Source organism: Dipodomys merriami, unplaced genomic scaffold, assembly GCF_024711535.1.
Source record: "Dipodomys merriami isolate MVZ:Mamm:240054 unplaced genomic scaffold, mDipMer1.0.p SCAF_50, whole genome shotgun sequence".
In the NCBI taxonomy this organism is placed as follows: Eukaryota; Metazoa; Chordata; class Mammalia; order Rodentia; family Heteromyidae; genus Dipodomys; species Dipodomys merriami.
The window spans coordinates 2,510,967-2,536,191 of NW_027206069.1; the positions used below are offsets into that span (position 1 = coordinate 2,510,967).

The window sequence follows — 25,225 nt, forward strand, 5'->3', positions numbered from 1 at the left end:
ACTGTGAATTAGCAACCATGGGGCTAAATCTCACACTCACAAGACTACTTTAAGGAATGATTTCAAAGCTATTACAGTTCCCTCACTGTCCCTCCCCCACAAAAGCAGACTTGTTTTAAAGATACTTCCCTCAAACATTATGAAAAAGTTTAAATCACTGAAGAACTTGAATGAATGTCGGTGCATTTCTTTCCTTAGATGCAGTAACTGCTTGATTAGCATACTGCTTTAGATTTATTTTTCTCTGCTACATGATTACATTTCAGAGATTGTGACACTTACAGACACTTCAGTCTGCATTCTCTAATGACAAGGACAGTCCCCTACACAGTCACAACCACCTTTTAGTGTAACCCTGTGGCCCCCGGGTCGCTCTGCATTCAACTTTCAACTGGCCCGAAATGTCTTCTTTGGGGCTGGGAAGGTGGCTCAGTGGTAAAGCGCTTGCCTAGCATGCATGAGGCCCTGGGTTTGATCCCTCAGCACTACATAAGCAGAAAAAGCCAGAAATACTGCTGTGGCTCAAGTGGTAGGGTGCTAGCCTTGAGCTGAAGAGCTGAGGGACAGCACCCAGGCCCAGAGTTCAGGCCCCACAACAGACCAAAACAAAACAAAGTCTTCTTGAGCTTGACTTTGTACCATTTAGAACATATATTAATTCACTGAATTTAATATCGTATCTCTGTAGTCTTTGTTTTAAAAAAGTTTTGATTATCAACAATTGGGGCCTAAAATAAAACCATACCTTCATTTGCTGTAGGAGACTGTAGTGTCCCTGCATGCTTTGCTAATGTCTTTCCAAGATCAAAAAGACTATGTTAGTGAGAAAAGAGTACATTCATGAGAGAAATCACTTATTCAAGTTCTCCACTTGGTACCACCATTTCCTACACGATGCCTAATAACAACTGCTTTCCAGATGCTTACTAGAGAAATGATGTCAGGTGCCAGGAGAGAAATGAGCTCCAGTGACTGTCTTCAGGATGCTTGTGATTTTGTGGAGAAGATAAAACACTGAACCAACAAGTAACACCTGGTTGGCCTGGTAAGTGCAATGGGAGGTGGGACGGGAGCTCCGTCTACACCAGCATATGTATCACACCTCTAGAAAGCCTCTGTTCAGCTGGAAAAGGAGGACTGCACTGCAGACCTTCCACTATGGGCCCCCCCCCCCCCCCCCCAGGCAACAGAAGACCAAGAGGTACAAGAGATTTAGGAACCTTCACAACAGTTCCCGTACACAGGAGCTGAGCTGTCTGAGGCTCACTGCATTCTCTCTGGCCCTGGGCATGGGCTTCCCTTTCTCCTCTGGAAATAGAAATAATTATTCCTCACAGTGCTGGGAGGACTCAAAAACAAAACACAACACAGAGACAGGAGGGTGTGGCCTTGGTCCAAATACTGTAAGGGCCCCATCAATGCTGCTGCTTCCTTCAACAGTGGCTTCAGGAGCAAGAGCCTTGGACTGTACCCTCCAGGCTGGGGGACCTTAGGAAGAGCCACACCAGGACTTGTCCTGCCCCTGGGAGGTACAAACGAGTTTAGTGCTCACAAAAGCTCCCTGAAATTGGCCTAGTGCTAGGGAATTAACAGAGAACTATTATATTTGATGTAAGGGAACCAAAAGTAGAATGTCTTGGAGTTTCCGTCCATCATTTTCCTAGGTTGAAAAACACACACTATAATAACCTTACCACTTTCGTTCATTCTTTTACCACAATTAACATAACTCAATGAAAAAATTTTAGGAGGCAGCTTTTACTGGAAGGCAAAAACTCTGGAGAAGACATTATCCCCAGGTTCAAGGGCAGGACTAATTATCACAAAGGCGTGTAGACTTTATACAAACAACTCCCTCTGCTCCCAGAGGGTTGTTACTTTGGTGACTGTGCAAGACACCAAGAGTACAAAAGAAGCTATTTCACAGTTAGGATCACTACAGTGGTGTTCAGCATACTTGCGGAACACTCCATGCATGCAGAAATGCAGGCAAAGCAAAGCAGTCACACAGTAAGCAAGTGTTTTGAAGTAAAATTGTTGGAAATGAAGTATTATGCAAGGGTGGGGAACTGTATGGGGCCTTCAAAGCCATTTGGTATATGCTACAACAGACCTGTGTGCTTCTCATTGGCTGCCCATGGCTTGTCTGCCTGTATTGATAAATTTGTATTGGCTTGAGAATGATGTAAGTATGGCAGAGAAAAGGCTCCCTACCTCTGATACAAAGGATCAGCAATTTGCTATTTGGTATTTGTTTCTTGTCTTCATTCAGACCTGTTTCCTTCTTGTTGGGAACTGAGAGTGTGACAGTGTATCACATGCTCACCAGTGCTTGCAGAACTCACTCCATGCAGATTTCTCAGTAACCTGTGTAGAACTGTACACAGTTCTACCAACGGGGAAGGTGCCAGAACTTGGGCAAGGGGGAATGGAACCAGCAGACAGTGATTTCTTTGCTTGCTTCCTGCACATTTCTCCCTCTCTCCCTCTCTCCCTCTCTCCCTCCCGCTCTCTCTCTCTCTCTCTCTCTCTCTCTCTCTCTCTCTCTCTCTCTCTCTCTCTCTCTCTCTCTCTCGTGTGTGTGTGCACATGTGCGCGTGTGCTTATGTGCTGTCTCTGAGCTTTTATGTCTGGCTTTCTTTAACTTTGTATTAGAGAGGTGAAGACCAAACCAACTGGTGACCCAGGGAGGACTGGTGAGAAAACAATAATAATTAAGACTTCCACTTCTCAGGAGACATTGGCTTCTATCAAAAGAATAATGTGTTTTTGCCGGGCACTGGTGGCTCACGCCTGTAATCCTAGCTACTCAGGAGGCTGAGATCTGAGGATCATGGTTCAAAGCCAGCCTGGACAGAAAAGTCCGTAAGACTCTGATCTCCAATAAACCACTAGAAAACTGGAAGTGGCGCTGTGACTCAAGAGGTAGAGCGCTCGCCTTGAGCTGAAGAGTGCAGGGACAGCGCCCAAGCCCAGAGTTCAATCCCCATGACCAACTGAAAGAAAGAAAGAAAGAAAGAAAGAAAGAAAGAAAGAAAGAAAGAAAGAAAGAAAGAAAGAAAGAAAGAAAGAAAGAAAAGAAAGAAAGAACGAACAATGTGTTTTCCAACTTCCCATCAAGCCTCCAGAGGCTCACCAACCAGGCGGGTTTCTGAGGACTAGACCAAGGTGGGGGCAGTTTACAACTTTCTAGAGGCCCAGAATGGGAGCTGAAGAGAGAGGGTCCTCTCTGGCCACTGATACCTTTGTGGCTGGGCTGTGTGTGTTTTTGAGTGGGCAAGCTGAGCTCTAGGTCTAGGGAGGTGCAACTTCCCAAACTTCACTCTCTGGTTTTCACCTAGCCCACTCAAGAAGGACAGGAAGGGGAAATGCCACCTCAACTGAAGGGCTAGCCTAAAACACATTTCCAACCCCAGAACTGCCCCCTACTCGTGCAAAGAAAGCTTACTAGGTCACGACATACCTTCCTGTTATTGTCTCTGGCTGTTTTTTTTTTCACAGAGACAAAAGTGTTGACAACTGGGCCCCTATCCAAAAAAGTTTGCCAATTCTACTACAATAACCACTAGAGGACACATGTGTCTATTTAAACTAATTAAAATTAAATTAAAAATTCAATCTCTTACATTTTACATGTGCAAAAGAGTGGCAGGCACTAAGAACATTGTCCTCCAGGCAGAGTTCTCCGGGCAGTGCTAGGGCAGCCCAGGATAGTCAGCAAACTACATTTACAGCCATCTAGTTCTCTCCTTTTGGAGGCAGGAAGGTCTGGACTTGGTTGAAATAGATTCCTTTTACACCTGAAAATTCATCATGTAAAGTACGACTCTAGACTATCTGTTGATTGTATGTATGTATTTGTTAACTTGACTACCAGCTACCCCCCACAGGGCTCACTCTTATTCCAGGTTAAAGCGTTGCCCAGCACCTGATACTAAGTGACAAATTCAACGTCTAAAACCACCAAGAAGTGAACCTGGGTGTAAAATTGTCACCAAATGGATGATAGGGCACTAGGACAAAAAACACTACTGCAATCTTCTTGCAAAATGTTCTATAAACTGCCAAGATTCCTATTATAAAGCAATCATCTGGATTTGGACTCTAGCCCCATGACCTAGACCTAAGGGCCATGTGACCTTGGGCAAGTTATTTTCCCCTGGTAAACAGCCCCTCCCCTAAATGGGAGGGATAAGGGAGCCAGGTAACCCCGTGGCTAGCCCTTTTCTGTCCTCTCTCCTCGCCAGCAACCCAACACTCAGGCACCCCTGGAACTCCCTGACTGAGGAGTTCTTCTCTGTCCCCTCCAACACAGTGGTCAGCTCACAACAGGGGTTGTGTGTTAGTCATTTTTACTGACCCTTAGCACTTGACACACAGCAGCTGCTAGTCAGAAGTTAAACTGACTAAGAATCTAAGAGCCCAATGAATCAAATACATGTTGCATACTTCACATTAACATGCTTGCTGTAAGAAGCTCTTAGGGAGGTCATGTGTTCTGTTTTGAAATTAGAAATGGAATTAAAAGTTACTATTAAGTCACTAAAGGTTACCCCTTCTTGAAAACCCATGTCTCTTCTAGTTTATTATACTTTACTACTTTTCTCTCTACAATTACATACTAAAAGACCAACAGGTGTATCAACAATACCGGAAAAAAAAACCCCAAAACACTGGGTGCAATGAAGTCTTAGAATTTAAAACAATAGTAATGGGACTTAAGATATAAAATCATTCGATTTTGGAATAATAATTCATAATCCAAAAAACCTATACATTAGATGTCTACTTAAAAAGCCAGAGGAGTCACAAACCAAATAGACTCGTTATTTATAAGGTACAGTTAATGTGGTGAAAATTTATATTTTATACCTAGTCAAACAATTTTACTGCTAACTAGCTAGTGGGTTCACTGAAATCTAAGCAATTACATTTTGGTTTTGCCCATGTGGGTCCTGCAGCTGAACCTTCTAATGCTATCTGTAGTGGGCCTGTCTCTTTCTGGTATAGCACCAAACAACAAATCCACCACACCACCAGTCTTGCAATTTGGCCACAGTGGCTATTGATTTCTACCAGCTTCATAGAGGGGGTTTGGAGAGAAGCAGTGCAGTTTCTTCCAAGAGGCTGGCTACGTGTCCACTGTCCCAGGTACACCTTGCAGTCCTGGCCGGCATTTTAGTCACAGGGGCTATTAGTCATCAATGATCTGATCTGCCCACACCCTTCCTTAACATGGGCCCCTACTGGAGATTCAGACAGTAAAACTGCTCTGTGAAGGCAAGGCCATGATATGTTATACATTTTAAAGTGACGTGATAGTCTTTTACATTCACTTTCTCTTTCACTAAATCATGAACAAAAACTCACATTAATAGCTTAAAATACCAACTAAGAGTAAGTATGTACAACACCCTGATGCCTATAGTTTAACAAATAATTGTGTTTTAAAGCTAAATTTCAAACCCAAGATATGTATAAAGTGTAATTACCAAAATAGTGATCTATGTATACATTGAGAACACGTTGCTGTTTAAAATTTTAATGCCAAATTGCAATAAGAGTCCTTGTAAATGCTACTATGCTATGAAAATGCTAACAACCCTTTTCTCTCCCCTAACAGGTTTCAGCATTTCAAAGCATGAACGTAATTTTCTCTCTCCGGCTTCACGGCAAGAATGAAAATCCTTCCAAAGGGAATTCCTTCCTAAACAAATCTGCATAATATCTGAGCACCATCCATCCTTAATTCAGAGACAAGTCCCTGGCAAAGCCTTTGCAGTATTAAGCAACACTGGTTTAACAGAAACTCCGGGAACGGACAACTTGGCTGGCTTGGTCGGCCCGCCTTTCCTTCCTTCCCCCACCCAATGCCTTCCCCAGGCAGTGACTTCACATCCTTTGACATCAGCACAGCTCCGAAAGGGGGATGGGAGAGAGGGCAGAAAGCAGAAAAACCAGCTTTGAACGGAGCATGCAAGGCCTCTCTCTAGTCTCAAATTCTGTACGTAGTTGGTAAAATGTCCAACAGCCGAGCCACACCCCACCTGCTCAGGTGAAGTCCACAGATAAGTGGAGTGAATTCTGCTGAAAGGACTTCCTGCTTTTCCTATCGGAAGCACAATAGCCATTTATTAACTACCTCGGCAGGTTCCGGTCAGTGGAGCACACAATAACTCACCTCGAATATGGAGAAGGGCCACGGGCTGGAAAGGCCCATTGGAGCTGGCCGCATCCACCACCATCCCGCTGCCCGCCTTATTACATGTCAACATCTAGACTCCAGCGGGAAAGGCGGTGCACTCCTTAAGGCAAGAAACCAGCCTCCATTTTAGTTTAAAAAAAAAAGGCAAACTGGAGCTCTGCAGCTGGAGGGAACTGGCTGGTTCGTGATGTCAGTGGGCCTGGAGCTCGCTGATTGGCCAGGAGCTGCAACTTAAAATGACACTAAAAAAACTGCAAGCGGAAAGAGCGTTCTGTTTGGCTGTCAGTGTGCATTAAAAGCCTGGGCATTTTCCGGCTTTCTGTGATCTTCATTTCTCAGTAACTTTTAGGCAACGATCTTCACTCTCAGGGCCCAGGGCAGGAGGCATGGTTCCCATCAGCCTGTAAACAAAGGTCTCTGCGAGCTACCAGGAAAAAAAGATGTGTGTGTGCGCGCGCGCTTGTGTACTTTACATTTTAGCATTTCCCTAACTGGCACACAAAATTCCACAGTACTTTCTACTACCTTCTACTATTTAGTTCTACATTTGTTAATTGCTGTATTATATGCGAGAGTCCAGCAACCTAGTTTTTGTTTTTGTTTTTTTTTAGCAAATGGCTAAATATTACACAATTGAGTAATTTAGACTCTTATTCAACTTCCCTGAGTGATAGGGCAAGTAATAAATAAAAAATCCCCCAGCTGGTCCTTCCCGATACCTTTTATTTTCCTGAAAAAAAAATCAGGTTTAAAAAATCATACAGAAAATGAAAGCTGTATAACATTCAAGTTAGAAAATGCTACAAACAATTTCTTAGCATAGCTGTGGGTGTTAAGGCATAAAATGGAAAAAGATAAAGTGAAATTCAGAGCTCATTTTTGTGGTCAATATATTATATGCTTTCATTCAAGTTTTAGACATTTTGTTGTTATAAAATTAAGATAAATTTACTTATTTTTATTTAGGCTACTATTCAGATCTTAGTTTCCTATCTATGCTCAAAAAATGTAAATGTGGGCTGGGAATATGGCTTAGTGGTAGTATGCTTGCCTGGCATGCATGAAGCCTTTGGAAGTGGTGCTGTGGCACAAGTGGTAGAGTGCTAGCTTTGCGCAAAAGCAGCTCAGGGACAGCACCCAGGCCCTGAATTCCAGCCCCAGGACTGGCAAAAAAACAAAAAGTAAATGGGGATGGTGCTGAGACTCAAATGTCATTACTGTATAAATAAATCAAAGATAGGAACAATTTCTGGTAAAACTAAAAAAAATTCTCATTTTTTCATGTAAATATTGAAGTTCTCCCAAATTATGTCCCTATTTTTTTTATTTCTCATGCAACCTCACTCATTTGCTCCACTCATGATAAGAAAAGTCCTTCATCTCCTATAACCCCCACAAAGTTCCCAAGAATAAGAAATGCTGGGAATACAACTAGGCTGCTGTCACTGGAACAGGCCCGGTCTTCCACTTCTTCCAGTGAATGCGTGAGTGAACCCCACAGCCAGCTAGTGTGCTTCACAGGAAGAATGTAGATTTTGTGTGGCATGGTGTCACAGAATTTATGAGACTGAGGCTGGCCTGGGCAAAAACAGTGAGACTGTCTTAAAAAAGTAAAACAAAACAAAACAAATGTAGATTTTATTGTGTTGATAGCTATTAAGATAAATAAGAAAAAAAAAATCCCTCCCCCCACTCCTTTCTCCTAGAGCTGAAAATGCTGTAGTAACCCTACAGCTGGCCAGGAAGTTATTATTATTATTGCTACTATTGTTGTTGTTACTGTTTTGAGGTGATACGGGTTGAACCGAGGGCCTCTGTTGTGCCAGGGGCGCTCTAACACTAAGCTACACTCACAGCCTTTGCTGACTGCTTGTAAGTATCAGAGTAGAGGCTTTTCATGGCCTTTGCTCACATGCACACACTTCGGGCCTCACACTGGCCCAGCTGGCACTGGCACGTGAAGCAAACATGGGTCAACAAAAAGAGCTTGTGCTCCTACTCAAGGGAACTTAAATGTAGGACTGTGGCTACCTACTCATTTCTGGGTTTTCTCTACTGACCGCTGGGTTGCACCTGTCAGCAGAGGACTGTGACCAACCTGTCACCAGCATTAGGCAGTGTTGAGGACCAAGCTCATCCTCATCTCTTTTGTCCAAGGATGAAGACACAATCAGGAGCCAGGTCCTTAGGGGAAGAGAGAGAGGTGAAGAGGAAGAAAAGGGAGAGGGAGAGCAAGAGCAAGGGAGGGGAGGAAAAGGAGAGTGAGGGAGAGAGAGGGAGAGGGGAAGGGAGGATGAGGGAGAAAGATCTGCCCACCAATACTTTCTGTGACATGAGAAGAGACTGGATGTGCCTGTTCTAGGGCTGTGCTGATGAGCTGGAGTGCCGAAATCTGGGGAAAGACTTCTAGAAGCTTCATGTAAAATATATAGAAGGCAAAGGAAAAGTAAAGACACTTTTTGATGTATTTTTCAAAGGAGCTCAACTTTATTAGTAATTTCTCCCACAGTCTTTTGAAATCTTATGCATATAAAGTAGTTCTTCAAAGAACTCTGAGAGTGTGATCTAGAAGTCATTGATAAAACATACTAGTAGCATGTCTGTATTCCTAGCAATCAGGAGGCTGAGACATGAGTACTGAGGCTAGTGGGTGCTCCACAATGAGTCAAAGTCAGGTTAGGCTACACAGAGACCCTGCCTCTCTCAAACTCTCAAATATAAGCAGGAGAAAAAAAGAGAGTTGAACTAATAAGTGGTATGTTTCTGAATGGGAAAAATAAATACTATAATATGCTGGTGTTAGTTTTTCCCTAAATGGTTTGTAGGTAAAAAGTGTTTCCAACCAAAATTCAGGTGGGTTTATTTTCCTAGGTAATTAACAAAACCATTCTAAGCTGGGCTAGAGGCTCACACCTGTAATCCTAGCTACTCAGGAAGCTGAGAGCTGAGGATCGCATTTTGGAGCCTGCTCTGGCAAAAAAGTCCATGAGACTCATACCTCCAATAAAGTACTTAGAAAATGGCAGAAGTGGCATTGCGGCTCAACTGGTAGCACCCTAGCCTTGAACACAGAGAGGCTCAGAGACAGTGCCTCGGCCCTGTGTGCAAGCCGCAGAACTGGCAAACAAAACGAAACAAAAAAATCTAAAATTCACCTAGAGAAATTAAACCTGAAACTTCTAATAGAGCCAGTAGCTAGTTGTACCAACCATAAAGCTACATGGACTAATGACAATGAGAACAGGCAAAAGGGGCTAAGGAAGCAGAGAAAATAGCCCAACCAATGAATGCGTTCACACAAAATAGTGTTGTGACAAGAAATAAATTCCAAATCAGTGGAAAAGTGAAAAACTAGAAAATCAATCCGTTATTAATCTTTTGGCTACTTAATTGGAGATAAGAGTCTCATAGGTTCTCCTGGATGGGCTGATTTCAAACCACGATCCTCAGATCTCAGCCTCTTGAGTAGTGAGCCACTACAGCCACTAGTGACTGGCTAAAAGTTACCATTTTTTAAGTATAACAATTCAGTAGCACTAAGTACATTTATGTCTCTGCCTTAATTTTTTTTGATATGTTACTCCAAATTGGTGTTTGTCTCAGACTTCTGAGCTACCACACCCAGCCTATTTTCTGTTTTCCCTATGAATTTGGGATTGAATTTTTTATTTGGGGAAAACACCGCCATCACTGCCCTTAGTGTTAGACAACTGGGTGCTAGAGTCATCCCTTGCTATATGGCAATTCACTGATTGCGGCTTCACTGTATTGTGCATTTAAAAAGTATGTATCTGCCAGGCGCCGGTGGCTCACGCCTGTAATCCTAGCTACTCAGGAGGCTGAGATCTGAGGATTGCGGTTCAAAGCCAGCCTGGGCAGGAAAGACCTTGAGACTCTTATCTCCAATAAACCACTAGAAAACCGGAAGTGGTGCTGTAGCTCAAGTGATAGAGCATTTGTCTCATCTTGAACTGAAGAGCTGAGGGTCAGCACCCAGGCCCAGAGTTCAAGCCCCATGACCGACAAAAAAAAAAAAAAAAAAAAGTATGTATCTAATTCTGTATTGTGGAGTTTTCGCTATATCATGGGATTTTTTTTGGCATACAGGTATTTATATAATATTTATGATTTTAGTTATTTTTGCCTAAAATTTTAAAACAATATAAAAATCATCTGTCCATGAGTGCTCCCACACTGTGTCCATATGTTCAGAATCTTGCCTTGTCTACTTCACATTGACGTCTGGTCGCTGCACCTAGTGTTGCTCTGTGGTGTTGTGTTTTTTGTGAAATTTTCATAAAAGTCTGAATTTATTTCAAGCCCTATGATGCCACCCAAACATTCTGCACCTTTAAAGGCTTTTGGCAGTGAACTCAAGATGCTTACCATCAAAAAGGTGGACCTTCTTGACCTGTTAAAGGAAGGCAAAAGCTACACAGCTGTAGGCTGCCATTATGGGATCAACAAACCTAATGTGCACCATATAAGGAAAGATGAGAAGACTAATAGGTCTACGGCAATGATGGCTTTAAACAAGACTGAAGTAAGGCCGCTGTGAGGATGGAGCCTGCACTGGACCTGTGGATAATGAGAGCAGGAAGAAAAATATCTTGCTGGATACCAACACCATCTGGATGAAGGCCAAGAACCCTTATGATGGTCACAACAGGGATGAGGACGAGAACCAAATGTAGAAGCAGCATCGTCGAGTGCCTCTTCCACTAGGCCAATCTCACTCAGTGCCAGCAAGAGCTGGTTTGACAAATTTCAAAGACACTTTGGACTCAAGAGCATTTCTCTGCATGGCGAAGCTACCTCTGTGGATAAAGCTGTAGTATGTGAACGACACGTTCAAATCCATCATTGACAAAGGAGGCTATAAGCTTGAACAAGTTTTAAAAACACAGATGAGATGAAGTTAGGGAGTGAAGAGGGGATAGGGAACAAGATGAGCTACAGGTTGGAGGAGGAGGTTGGCCTAACACTCGACTGTCTTGCCACCATGGTCAGAATGGCCAAAGAACTTCAGCGAGTGGCTGACGAATGGGAGCCCAGATGTGTTGTTCGTTGCACTTCATAAATACAATTGAGAGTGGTGTGTCAGATTATAAAAACTGTCTCACTCAGAAGAAAAAGCAGTGCCAGCAACTCTCTGTAACTACGTTCATCACTTGGATGAAGAGAGCAGTTATGCCAGCGCCTTTAGTAGAAATACAAGTTACGGTCCAGGGGAAAGATACTGCACCACCGATGAAGTGCCCGATGCAGTGGTGCCTTCAGAAGAGCTGTACCGCGCTTCTTGGCTGTCCCGTACATTCACCTCATTGCCATGCCTTCACCACCATCAGCGCTGCACTCTACTAATTCATGATCTTTGTCATTCAAGTTGTAGTATACTTTCACTGGTGAGTACCCATATCGATATTATATGTATGTTGTTAACATTACATGAAAGTGTTTATAAAAGTGTGGGACAGGTTAATGAGAGTGGGAAGGGTTTACAGGAGAGTGGGGTTTATAAAGCCTTAAAATGCATATAATAAAATAAATATAATGCTGCTACTTCATGGATTTCCACCTATGGTGGGAGTCTCTGGAATGTAACTCCTGTGATAGGTGAGGGATCCCTGTACAGACATTCTAACAACAGTACAGGTTCATCTTCTGCTCTACTATACAACGGGTCCTTCCATTTGCTTGTAGCTGCTTTATTTTCAGTATGGTCAGTCCCTAGGGACAAACAAAGTGTTCCCCAAGACTCATTGTTCAGGGCTTGGTCCCCAGAAGGGGCACCATGTTGGGTAGTATGGAGATTTTTAGGAGGAGGGGCTTAGAGGGAGGAAGGAAGTCCCGGTGGAGGGGGGGAAGGGGGCTGTGTCTCTTCCAGGGCCTGGGTGTCTGATATGATGGAGATCCCTTGTCTACCACCTGCTCCCCACCATCACCTTCAGCCTGGACACTCCCTGTATCATAACAGAGCTCGCCAGACATGGATAGAAACCATGGGCCAAAGTATGTCCTTACTCTTTTTTTTTTTTTTGGTTGTGGGGCCTGAACTCTGGGCCTGGGAGCTGTCCCTCAGCTCTTTAGCTCAAGGCTAGCACTCTACCACTTGAGCCACAGTGTCACTTTTTGCTTTTTTCTGCTTATGTGGTACTGAGGAATCGAACCCAGGGCCTCATGCATGTGAGGCAAGCGCTCTACCACTGAGCCACTTTCTTACATCCTTACTCTTTTAAGTTGTCTCCTCAGGCATTTGTCACTGTGACAAGTGTAAGGTCCGCTCCTGGATGGCCAGCAGACTCCACCCTCCTCGCAGCAAAGTCTCCACCCAGTACCTGCGTTACCTAGGCAACTGGGATACCTGGAAGAGGTCACATCTGCATTCGCTGAGGTCACATCTGAATTTGATGTGGCCACACCTTTCCCCGCCCATACCCTACATAAGGCCTAACCCAGGCCCAGACGCTCTCTTGCTCTTGCTCTTGCTGCTCTTTTCTTGCTCTCTCTGTTCTATTCTAGCTCTCTCTCTGTTCTTTTCTTGCTCTCTCTTTCCCAGCCACGTGGAGTGCCAACCTTGCCTGGTCCCAGCAGGTCTACCCCTTACCTGAATACCACGTGAGTGCTATTGTTCTTACCCCTCTCTCTGCTCTTTTCTGGCTCTTTTCTCTCTCTTTCCTCTCTTCCCAGCTCTCTCTCATTCCCAGGCCTTTCCCAGCCACGTGGAGTGCCAACCTTGCCTGGTCCCAGCAGGTCTACTGAATAAACCTACCCCTTACCTGAATACCATGTGCGTGCTGGTGCTGTTCTAACTTGGTTACCTCTTTTTAAAAACCTAACAACAAGAATTCTAACATAATTTCTTTGGGGAGTAGTTTGTTGTTTTCAGTTGTACCAGTCTTTCAAGTCCTTGGTAAGTTAATTCCTAAGTATTTTATTCTTTTTGAGGCTATCAGATTTGATAAATATGGTAAACTACCTTAATGTCAGAGATTTTCTCTCTCCCTCTCTCTCTCTCCCTCTCTCTCACACACACAGAATGAACTTTTATACAGCCATCAAGAGTACTTACACATTTATAAACCAGAAACATGAGAGGGGCCATGTATAATTTTTCAAAAGCATTATGCAGAAAAACACAATCCCAAAATACCAACAATGGTCACTATTGATGGTATGGAAACAGGTGACTTTTCTTTTAGAAATATCCCTGTATTTTTCAGCACTGATAAAACAAGAACATATTACGTTTATGAGATTTTAAAGTACAGTTTGGAATTGGGCGCTGGTGGCTTATGTATGTAATTCTAGCTACTCAGGAAGCTATGAGGTTGTGGTTTGAAGGCAGCAAAGCCCATGAGACTCTTACCTCCAATTAACCACCAAAAAAGCCAGAAGTGGCGCTGTGGCTCAAGTGGTAGAAGCACTAGCATTGAACAGGGAAGCTCAATGGGACAGTGCTCAGGCTCTGAGTTCAAGCCTCAGGAATGGCACACACACACAAATCAACAGTTTTTAAAAAGGGATATGGATCAAGTTACAGAAAGAACCACCTTTAATAATGAATGCTGCCTTTGAGATATAGGCTAAGAACAAGGAAAGGCCTATGATAGGAGCCAAGGAAATTTGATACAAAAGAATATTGTGACAGATAAGTAAGATCATCTATGTATAAACACATAAACAGAAGCTGAAATCAGACATGAGAAATTCGTTAGGATGTTGACTCCTGATTTAAAAAAAAAAACAGTTATCAACTGCTCAACTTTTCTCATGATTTTGTCATCTTTGCACAGGCTCTGGGGTAGAGCTTCTGCCCTGATGATACAAGAATCTCACATGGCAACTTGTGGGGGGGGGGAGGGGGGGAGGACGGGTGGCGGAGAGGTTTGCAATGCTGGCTCATCGCTTGCACCCAGCCATGTTTCATTATGCTTGGGAGAGGCTGGGTGCTGAGGGGAGGGAAAGAGGCTGCCCTGAATGCCCCCAAGCTGGTTCTCTTGTCATCATAGTGTAAAGAGGGTACATGTCATACAAGGATGTCGCTCTCCCTGCTGAGGTAAAGTGGACAGTTGGTTTGAGCTAGCAAAAATGAAATTCAGGAAACAGCAGGCATTGTGCCACTCAACACATGCTGCCAGGCTGGGCGCTGGTGGCTCACTCCTGTAATCCTAGCTACTCAAAAGGATAAGATCTGAGGATTGTGGTTCAAAGTCAGCCTGGTCAGAAAACTCTGTGAGACTCTTATCTCTAGTTAACCAGCAAAGACCTCGAATTCAAAGTGTGATTCAACTGTCAAGAGTGCCAAACTTATGCCAAAAAAAAATCTAAGGGACAACACCTAGACTCAAGAGTTCAAGCCACATATAAAAACAAAACAAAACAACAACAAAAACCCATGCTGCCATCCACCAATAGAGTTCCAAAAAGATCCCCTGGCCACAGTGACACTTAAAGGGCCTCCTTAGGCTAACCCCTTCGGGAAAGACTTCCTCTTGCTTCCTTGCCGGGCTTGGCCAGAGCTGTGACCACAGGCTGTTTTCCTTGGCTGAGTGCCTATGATGAGCCTGACACCCAGGAGGTGCCCTGTCCTGAGTGAACAGGTAAGTGAGAAAGTTGAGCAGAAATAGCCAACACTGATCTGCCCTCCTGTGGCTCATGGCTAAGAGGGACACGCCATCCAGTCATCTCCAGAATACTTCCCATGCTCTGAAACAGACCCTACTCCATGCCAGCTGCAGAAGGGGACACCTTCCAATCACAAGCAATGACAAGCATCACTTGCCTTCTCTGCTAGCCTTACAACAGTCTTCTAGCGACTTTCTGGACTGAAACTGTATTGTACAGGGCTTGAGTCAACATCAAGGAAAGTAGCTGGCTGGTTAAGCACAGTGCATCTTCTACAGGGAAACAGGAAAATAGTAGAGTGATTGTCTGCATGTCTCTTTTTTTCTTTCTCTCTCACCGGGGTTTAAATTTAGAGCCTCGTGCTTTCTACATAGGTATTCTACTGTTGAGCTAATCTTCCAGCCTTCTTTTGCATTGGTTTTTTTTTTTTTTTGGGTCCGGTCATGGGGCTTGAACTCTGCGCCTGGGCACTGTCCTACAGCTCAAGGCTAGCACTCTACCACTTGAGCCACAGCGCCACTTCTGGCTTTTTTTTTCTGCTTACGTGGTGCTGAGGAATTGAACCCAGGGCCTCCTGCATGCAAGGCAAGTGCTCTACCACTGAGCCACCTTCCCAACCCCTGCATTGGTTATTTTTGAGACAGAGTGTACACTTCGACTGTGACCCTCTTATTTTGTTGCTGCCACAGTTGTAGTGACAGGTGCATACCACCACACCTACCCTCTTCTACTGAGATAGCATCTCATAGATTCTTCTGCCTGGGTTGGCCTGATATCACTCTCCTGATCTCTATATCTCTTGCAGCTAGGATAACAGGCATGTGCGTGCCTATCATCAGCTAATGGAGTCTTGCCTTATTCTGTGATCCTCTTCATTTTAACCATGAAGTAGCTAGGATCACAGGCATGAACCACTAGCACTAGGCTCAATGCTCAGCTCGATACAACCTCCTAGCAATACTGCATGCAGTATGGTAATCTTTGTACTCAAAGATTTCTTTTTTCCAGTCATGGGGCTTGAACTCTGGGCCTGGGCGTTGTCCTTCAGCTTTTTAGCTCAAGGCGAGGGCTCTACCACTTGAGCCATAGCGCCACTTCCAGTTTTCTAGTCGTTTACTGGAGATAAGAGTCTCACAGACTCTCCTGCACAGGCTGGCTTTGACCTGTGATCCTCAGATCTCAGCCTCCTTAGTAGCTAGGATTACTGGGGTGAGCCACTGGTGCCTGGTCAGTTAAGATTTCAAAAGAAATTGTCCTTTATTTTCTGGTCCCTCTGTTACTGTTTTGTTCCTTACTTACAGCAGAGCGTGTATAAATTCATCCTGCTGATTTTATTTTATTTTTATTTTTATTTTTATTATTTTTTTGGGTCCGGTTGTGGGGCCTGAACTCTGGTCCTGGGCGCTTTCCTCAGCTCTTCAAGCGCTCTACCACTGAGCCACCTTCCCAGCCCCCCGCTGATTTTATTTCTAAGTATTTTTCTGAATAAAACTTAGATTTCCATTTCTAAATTTAGCTAAAGGTTTTCATTTTTAAAAGCTCTTCAAGTAAATTTGTAGGCAAATTAAATATATTCATATTTTACTGAAAAAGTTTTACAGCAATTAGCAGAAAGCTGGTGTTTTAAACCTAGAGATCTGGGGCACTAGAGCTGTAATATGCTGACATCAAGCTGGTCAGCTCTATTTTTCAAAAGAAAATAAAGGAAACAACATCTGGAAACAATATGGATGATGGGAAGTTTTGTTGAATAAGAAATTCAACCTTGGGGCTGGGAAGGTGGCTCAGCGGTACAGTGCATGCCTTGCAAGCATGAGGCCCTGGGTTCGATTCCTCAGCACCACATAAATAGACAAAGCCAGCAGGAAATTCAACCTTTTTTTTTTTAACTTGCAGTTTAAAATAGACCTTTCCCCCTTAGATCCTAAGTACCTACTACTCAGCTATGTTTAGACGCTGCCAGTAAGTGCTGTTTGCCAACAGCAAGGACAAGGGACAGGCACTAGTGTTCTGCAGATAGGACTGATCCTGAGAGTAATAAATAGCAACTGGAGAGCTTCTCCACAGGCAGCTCAGCACAGCTAGGTGGACCAGGTGAATGGAGCCTACTCAGGTTCTGTATGCAGACCAGGGCTCCCACTGCTATAGCTTAGCAGAGGTAAGTAAAGGGGGCTTACCTAGGTCTTGAGGGCAGATCTGGGCACGTTTACACAGGTCATGTCTGCCTCACTTACATAGTTTAACACAGCAGTGGAGCAGTGAACAAGGCCTACCCCAGATCCTGTATGCAGCCTGTACTCACATACACAACTCAGCACTGGCAGGTGGAACAGCTAAAGGAGGCCCAACTCAGCTCCTGTATGCAGACTGGGCTCACTGACACAGCTCAGCACAGTAAGTGGAGCAGGTGAACGAGGCCCACCTCAGCTCCTGTTTTTGGATTGGTTCACTTTCATTCTGTTACAAGTGCTTATACCCTTCCTTGCACTGAGAATACTAGAAACCCCACATAGTATAGGAAGGATCTATTCATTCAAAACTTTCCATATCAACTGCTTTGTTTAATTTGCCTATATCCTTCTTGATCTATCATATGTCACTCAAGCAATCAACTACATTTTTCAAGAAGGATCTTGAGGGGAGGTGAAGGGAACATAAAGCCAGGCTGGCTCTGGACAATGGAAGGTAACAGGTCTCTGCGATCACTGAGGGTAGGTCAAGAACAGGCAGGGGGAAGAAGGGTAGCTTTGGGTGGGGGGTGGGGAGAGTACAGTTGTGGAGATGGGAGGGAAGGGATGGTAGGGGAAAAACAAAGGAGGAGGCAACAATACTTGTAGGACATGTACTCATTACCTTGCTCATGTAACTGTAAGCCCTCGGTACAATAAAAAACATAAAGACAAGAGGGTAACTCTTTGTGACCCCTGAGACAACAGCTTGCATGTGGTATTAGAAACATGTCCACCCTACTGCAAAATATGCAAAGGGGAAAGAGAGAAGAAAGTGTGGCCATCTTTGGAAGGAATAAGATCCGGTACCTCTGTGACCTTAAGTGGGCCTTGAGGATGTCCCACAAATGAACTGAGACAGACAGAAAAGGACTAATACTACAGGACTACACTTATATGAGGTCATCAAACTCTGGTAACAAGAAGTATACTGGGGCCGGGCACCAGTGGCTCACCCCTAGAATCCTAGCTACTCAGGATGCTGAGATCTGAGGATCATGGTTCAAAGCCAGCCTGGGCAGAAAAGTCTGTAAGCTTTTTATCTCCAATTAACCACTAGAAAACCAGAGGTGGGGCTATGGTCCAAGTGGTAGGGCACTAGCTTTGAGCTGAAGAGCTGAGGGATAGCACCCAGGCCCAGAGTTCAAGAAAAAGAAAAAGAAAAAAGTAAAAAGAAGTATAGTGGGAGCTGCAGGGGAAGGAGGTAAAGAAGACTTGCTACTTCATGGGGCCATTTCAGTTGGGGATGATGGAAGAGTTCTGTGAAGACTGGCTGGGGATGACAGGTGCAGCACTGAGAATGCACTGAATGCCACATAAATGGATCACTATGATGCTAAGTGTATTTTGCCACAATTTAAAAAAAGAAGAAAAGGATAGTCTGAGCCAGAGTAGCTTGCAGACCTCACACATAGGGTGTAACAAGGGCAGCAGGGATGGTGGACTGTGCTGCCCCTGGAGAGGCCAACTGCCATGGGCAGCAAGGTCTCTAGCTCGAGACAGTGACCTCAATAAAAGCAAGTAGCTTGGTAACTTTCTCACACTCTGTTCTTATTATTCTTCAAGGAATAGGGAAGAGGCCAGATTCATGTAACTATGTATGCAATTCATCTTTAAGCAGGAAAAAATACACTTTTATGGCAAAACGTTCAACTATGTTGGAAAGTAAACTACCATGAGTAAGGATGGAATATGTATTTTCACAAAGAGGTCAGGATATATAAAATATTCCCCCCAGAAATGCAGATTTCTTTTACCAAGGCCTTCTACTTCACAACTCTCTAGTGCTAGGGTCTCTCATTAATTGATCTTTAGCAACTATACTGTCCGATAACTTTGGCTTCTTTCTGTTTTTTTTTTTTTTCTTTCTACAACAGAGAGATCAGCTGTAAGAAATAAAGCCATGTTATTTTATTCCTCCCATAAGTCATTAAACAAATTATATTGGAAGCTGGGTGCCAAAGGCTCATGCCAATAATTTGAGCTACTCAAGGGGTTGAGATCTGAGGATTGAGGTTCAAAGCCAGCCAGGGCAGGAAAGCCCATGAAACTCTTATCTCCAATTAATCACCAAAAAGCTGGAAGCGGAGATGTGGCTGAGATAGTAAAGTGTTAGCCTTGTCAGGTTTGTTCCCAAGTGACATCCTTGAGATTTTCTTTTTTCTTTTTCTTGGGGGGGATCTGGTCATGAGGCTTGAACTCTGGGCCTGGGTGCTGTCCCTCAGCTCTTCAGCTCAAGGCTAGTGCTCTACCTCTTGAGCCACAGCCCTACTTCCGGCTTTTTTCTTTTTGTTTATGTGGTGCTGAGGAATTGAACCCAGAGGCTCATGCATGCAAGGCAAGTGCTCTACCACTGAGCCACCTTCCCAGCCCGAGTGTTAGCCTTAAGCACAAAAGCTCAGGACAGCATCCAGGCCCCGAGTTCCAAGCCTCAGGATCAGCACGCACATGTGCATGTGCACTCATGCATGTGCACACACAGATGTGCACACACACGCGCGTGCATGTGCGCGCACACACACACAAAGATAAAAATGGTGAATGATGCTAAATAGAGACAAAATAACCCAAAATAGTCCTGAGTTCAAAAGCTGAGGGATAGCACCCAGGCCCTGAGTTCACGCCTAAAGATCAACAAATATGTAGGTGTGCGTGCGCATGCGCCCACACACACAGACACAGGTAAAAATGGTGATGAATGATGCTGAACAGAGACAAAATAGTCCAAAGAATAAATGAACTCCTAAGGACACTAACTTGCACAGATGTGAAAACAATTCAAGGATGTATTAAGCAGTGCCATGTACTAGTTATCAGGTGACCCTCACTAAGCCGACCCGTGGTGGAAGGAAGACCTATAGTGGAGAAAAAAGCACACTCCCTGCTTACTTCTGCTGCAACCTTTCAACCCTATTTCATGGATACTCCATTTTAATACTTCTGAAAACCAGGTGACCAACCCTTATCATGAGATGGCAGCATGAGAGAGAGAGATGCAGAACCCTGCGACTACCTTCAGGGGAGATCTCAGATGCTGGTCCATACATCTTGGGTTTAAGATACCAGAGTACAATAAAAAAAAAAGCAGAAACAGAAAAACCCAAACCAAAAACTACTAAAGAAAAATTACATACACAAAGGGAGGGAAAAAAACCCTACAAACTAGTTTCTTTCTTTTTTTTCTCTCTTTTCTTTTTGTCGGTCATGGAGGATGAACTCTGGGCCTGGGCACTGTCCCTCAGCAAGTCAGCTCAAGCCGCTCAAGTGGCTACCACTTGAGTCACAGTGCCACTTCCAGCCTTTTCTGTTTTATGTGGTCCTGAGGAATCGAACCCAGGGCCTCCTGCACGCAAGGCAAACATGCTACCACTGAGCCACCTTCCCAGCCTATGCAAACTAGTTTCATGTAGTAAATATAGAAGATGTGTGTGGGTTTGACCTCAGAGCCTTACAATCATTAAACAGACACTCTACCACTTGAAATACACTCCCTGACAAGAAGTAAAAATTAGTAAACTGGGTCTCATTGCTCATGCTTGCAATCCTAGCTACTTCAGAGACTGAAACTGGTAGATCACGGTTTGAGGTCAGCCTAAGCAAGGAAGTTCATGAAATCTCAATCAATAAAAAAGTTGGGTACAGTATATGAACCTGTCATTCCAGCTGTTTACATGTGTAAACAGAAGGACTGTGGTCCAGGCTGGCTTGTGCATGAATGTGAGATCTTATTCAGAGAACGCAGGAATAAAGGACTATAAGCATGATTCAAATGGTATAGCATATGCTATGCAAGTGCAAAGCCCTGAGTTCAAACTTCAATAACACTAAAAGAGAAAGAGAAAAAAGAAAATCAGCAAACTGAACCAGGCAATGTAAATAATATACTGCAACAAAGTTGAAGTTTATCCTGCAGATGCAAAGATAGTTCAGACCCAGAAAAATCTATCAACACAGCATTTGTAAAGTTGCGGTAACATCTTACGGAGAAAAAAATCCTACATCACTGTCGAGGTTCAGCAGTGGCCATGCACTGGCACAACACTGCACAGCCCATGTGGCTGATCAGGGCTATGCTGCTGTGGACCCTGAACAGCAGCCATCTGGGGATGACCATGTGCCAGGACCGAGAGCCCCTTCTACATTCGACAAGGGGAAGACGAAGCCATTTACCACAGCAGGAGAAACAGGATGCCTGCTTTCCCCTCTGTTATCTGTTTAATTGGTTCTGGCTGATGATGTAATCAAATTACAATGACTGGTATGTATTCGTATAAGCATTAGTAATGACAGGACAATAGGAACAGACTCAAGTAAAAAAGAATTACTAAGGTTAATAAGAAAAATTAATGAGACGATAATGGCATATAAAATTATTTAAAAACCAAATATTTAAACTCACTCTTTAGTAGCTTACCAAAGATCAATTTGAAGAAGAAATAGGAACATGTCAAGTCAGTCTCAAGAGTAAGAAAAACTATAAAGGATTTAGGAGTAACAGTAATAGAAAGGTAGAGCTTTGAAAAAAATATAATATCATTTTATTATGCTGAACACCAGTGGCTCACATCTGTAATCCTGGCTATGCAGGAGGCCAGGGTCTGAGGATCAGGGTTTGAAGTCAGCCAGAGCAGCAAAGTCCTGTAAGACTCTTACCTTCAATTAACCACCAAAAAAAAAAAAAAAGCCAGAAGTGAAGCTGTGGCTCAAGTGGTAGAGAACTAATGTTGAGCAAAAATGTTCAGGGCCAGCACCCTGGCCCTAAGTTCAAGCCTCAGGACTGACACAAATTTTAGGATTAAAAGAAATTACCCCTCAAATGGCTAGAAGGGCAAAGAATACCACAGAAGTGTCTCTCTTCCCCAAATTAACATGTAACTTTACTGTATGCCAGTCAATACTTATTTCTTTTAAAATAGATAATATTCCTTAGTTTACACACAGAAGTTATAGAACAACTGAGAAAGAATTATCAAGCAAGATGAGGAGAGCTATTGGCTGACGGTTGTGAAATGCTCCTGCATGTAGACTGACTATGAGGAAAACCCTGGAGAAGAGTAGAAGCTTAAACGTGGAAGAACGTGGCCTGACACTCTTATGGGGTGTAGCAAGAAAAAGAAGAAACAGGGGTTGAGAACAGTAAGCATGGCAGAGCTGATGGCCATGAGCAGGTTTGGGTGAGACTCCTTGGAAAGGTAAAGGAAGACAGGAGGTACACGTGAGCCCACACTGGTACCTGTCTGGGCTCTGACATGTGCAGAAAGGAGCAGAACACACACCTAGCACACCCTTTCTACAGTACACTCCCGATGGGATGGGTACTAGGATGGGGCTTGGAATAGGAAGACAATAAAAGTTCTACACACATAACCTCTTTTACCCAGACACCCTCATCATTCTTATTCAGCCTGTGAGGGAACTAGAGGAGTCACATGTTCCTACTCAGCCTACCAGGGAACTGGAAGGAGGAATAACATGTTTCTACTTAGCCTACCAGGGAACTGGAAGGAGGAGTCACATGCATGTGTTTTTTTGTTTTTTGTTCTTTGCCTCCTTACCATCAAGAGGGTTGAGCCCAGGAGGGCATTGGATTAAGGGATTTAACACTAGGTCCCTCATAGCTACTCAATACATATGTATTAGGAGAAGATTCATCAAAAACCAAGCACTGCACTTATTCACCACAAAGCTAAAGCAAACACAAACAAGTGCTGTAAAACACAGTGAATGGAGAACCTGGATTTTGAGCAAAGGAAGGGCAAAAAATCTACCCACTCATCCATCCCTTCCCCTCTCCCCTGCTTCCTTCCCTGTCCCCAGTCATGCTGGGAGTGAGTATTCTCTACCCTGTGGTATGGAAAGCCCTGCTCCCATTGAGTTCATTATCAATAAAAATTAATCGCAAAAGCCCTGTGATTAGAAAATTAAGATTGGAAAAATATCAGATGTTTTCTATATTTAGTGTACCAGTCTTTTACCATTTTCAGTCATTCACATTTGACTTTACAATTCTTAATCTTCTCTCTCAAAGTCTCCTGAAGGAACCCAGTTAGGGGCAGAGCAACCTCGGATTCAAGGGGATGGCTGTGCCATTAGGGGGAAACTCTAGGTAAAGAGCACTTTTCCCTAGCCTCAAATAATGAAGCCTAGATGGAGATAATGTTAGGATCCATCGTGACCATCCCAGCGGACCACATGGAGGCAGGCAGGCACAGGAGAAAGATTACACCTGAAGCGAGTCTCTCAGCCCACATGGTAGCCTCTCTTTTTGCCAATTGTAATTGTCTGAGCACTCACAGAAGTTATATAAGTCCCATAAAATATTGGGGTTCCAGTGTCCCAAGAAGTAGCCACGTGGAGTTCCAAATTTGGGGCCAAATTTGATTGCATTAGGCTTAAGATTGGGCTCAAAGTTGAGTGGTTTTTATGAAGAATTTTAGTTGTGTCCCTCCCATGGTAGGGACAATGCTTGGTTAAGACCAAGCATCCTCAGAAGTAATGTTCAGCTCATATGAGGGGAACACCATAGCAAATGTGATCGTCACCACAGTTGCTGAGTCCCTGGGCCTTTGAGGACCTTGAAGTGAGGTTCAGAACTTGACAGCCAAAATTTTGTCCTAAGGCCCTGCTGCCTACATGAAGGCCCTGCACCCTATATGGAAATCTGAACTCTGAACCTCTGGACCAACTGGTCACTTACCCGAGAGTAAAAACCAATCATCCACTGTTGGATGGGTAGGAGGTAAAGCGCTTGGTCAGGAGAAAGTTACCTTGGTGGTCTTCTGGCAACAGCAATTTGGGACCATGGGCTAGGTCCCAAGGCAGCTGGCCAGACCCGTCTGAAGTGTGTGTGTGTGTGGGGGGGGGAGCAAATCCATCAGGGAACCTATTCTGGGTTTTGGCACCAAATGTTAGGGTCCATCACGACCATCCCAGGGGACCACACGGAGGCAGGCAGGCACAAGAAAGATTATTATAAGGTTTATTAGAGGGGCCATATCTCCCTGGGAGAAGGAGCAATATGGCATCTGCCTCTATCCAGGTGGGTACCTCTAGGGCTTGTAGTGAGGTAAGTGCACAGGAAGGTCTGGGTGGAGAATGGGAGTGCCCAGGAATATGGCTGGAATGCTAGGGTGGGGAGGAGCTCAGGTCTGGCTGCAGCCAAGGACTGGATGTGGGGATAATGCTAACAGAAATAACCTCCAGGGGGCTAGGAAGGTGGCTCAGGGGTAGAGTGCTTGCTTTCCATGCATGAGGCCCTGGGTTCAATTCTTCAGCACCACATACACAGAAAAAGCCGGAAGTGGCGCTGTGGCTCAAGTGGTAGAGCGCTAGCCTTGCACTGAAGAGCTGAGGGACAGCGCCCAGGCCCAGAGTTCAGACCCATGACTGACAAAAAGAAAAAAAAGAAATAACCTCCAAATGATTTATAACAGAGAGCCTCTAAAGCATTTCTTTTTTTTCCTACTTATCCCATCCCCTCTAACTCATCTTTTGTACATCTCACACAAATGTTAATATCTCTATCTATCTATCTATCTATCTATCTATCTATCTATCTATCTATCTATCTATCTATCTATCTTGTGTCTGTCAGTCCAGTCCTGGGGCTTGAACTCAGGGCTTGGGTGCTGTCCCAAGCTTTTTTACTCAAGGCTATAGCCTCTATCTCTTGAACCACAGCTCCATTTCCAGCTTTTTTGGCGCTTAATTGGAGATAACACTCTCCAGACTTCCTGCTCAGGCTGGCTTCCAATTATGATCCTTAGAGCTCAGCTTCCTGAGTAGCCAGGAACATAGTGATGGAGACACACTGGTGCCTGGCCTTCTTTACTTTTTGACCAGATCAATCACTTGGATACCTGTACATGATACTCTAAAGATTTTATCTACCCCACCTCCTGTCCCCAGAAACACTTCGCCCGGTGGCAGCTTAATACCTATTTAGGATATCAGCCGCTCATCTTCCCTATTTTGATATAGGCAACAAAGATCTTGTCTATGTCCATTGTTTTCTCACTATCCAACTCAGGGCTGATATATGTTTCTCCTAAATATTGTGGACTGAATAAATTAAACAACAATTTAAAATAATTTTTCCAGGGTTAAATAACCTTCTTGTAACAGAAGTTACCATGTGTGACTACATTTGAAAAATAGAAGGTTT

The 25,225-nt window shown here is 44.0% G+C and overlaps 1 protein-coding gene across 8 annotated transcripts in view; it reads right to left on the reverse strand.

Annotated features, from left to right (window-relative positions):
* Ppp2r5c (protein phosphatase 2 regulatory subunit B'gamma) overlaps positions 1 to 25,225 on the reverse strand; it is a 137,616-nt gene that overhangs the window by 83,408 nt on the left and 28,983 nt on the right. For 3 of the 8 annotated variants that reach the window (XM_069997560.1, XM_069997558.1, XM_069997559.1), the window contains exon 1: positions 6,182 to 6,362. The exons of 4 other annotated variants lie outside the window; for them this stretch is intronic. In XM_069997560.1, the coding sequence (XP_069853661.1) occupies positions 6,182 to 6,275 (94 nt within the window). In that variant the 5' untranslated portion in view covers positions 6,276 to 6,362. Of the gene's footprint in view, positions 1 to 6,181; positions 6,366 to 25,225 lie in introns of those variants that run through there. One more of the 8 variants, XM_069997561.1, reaches the window with a different exon arrangement.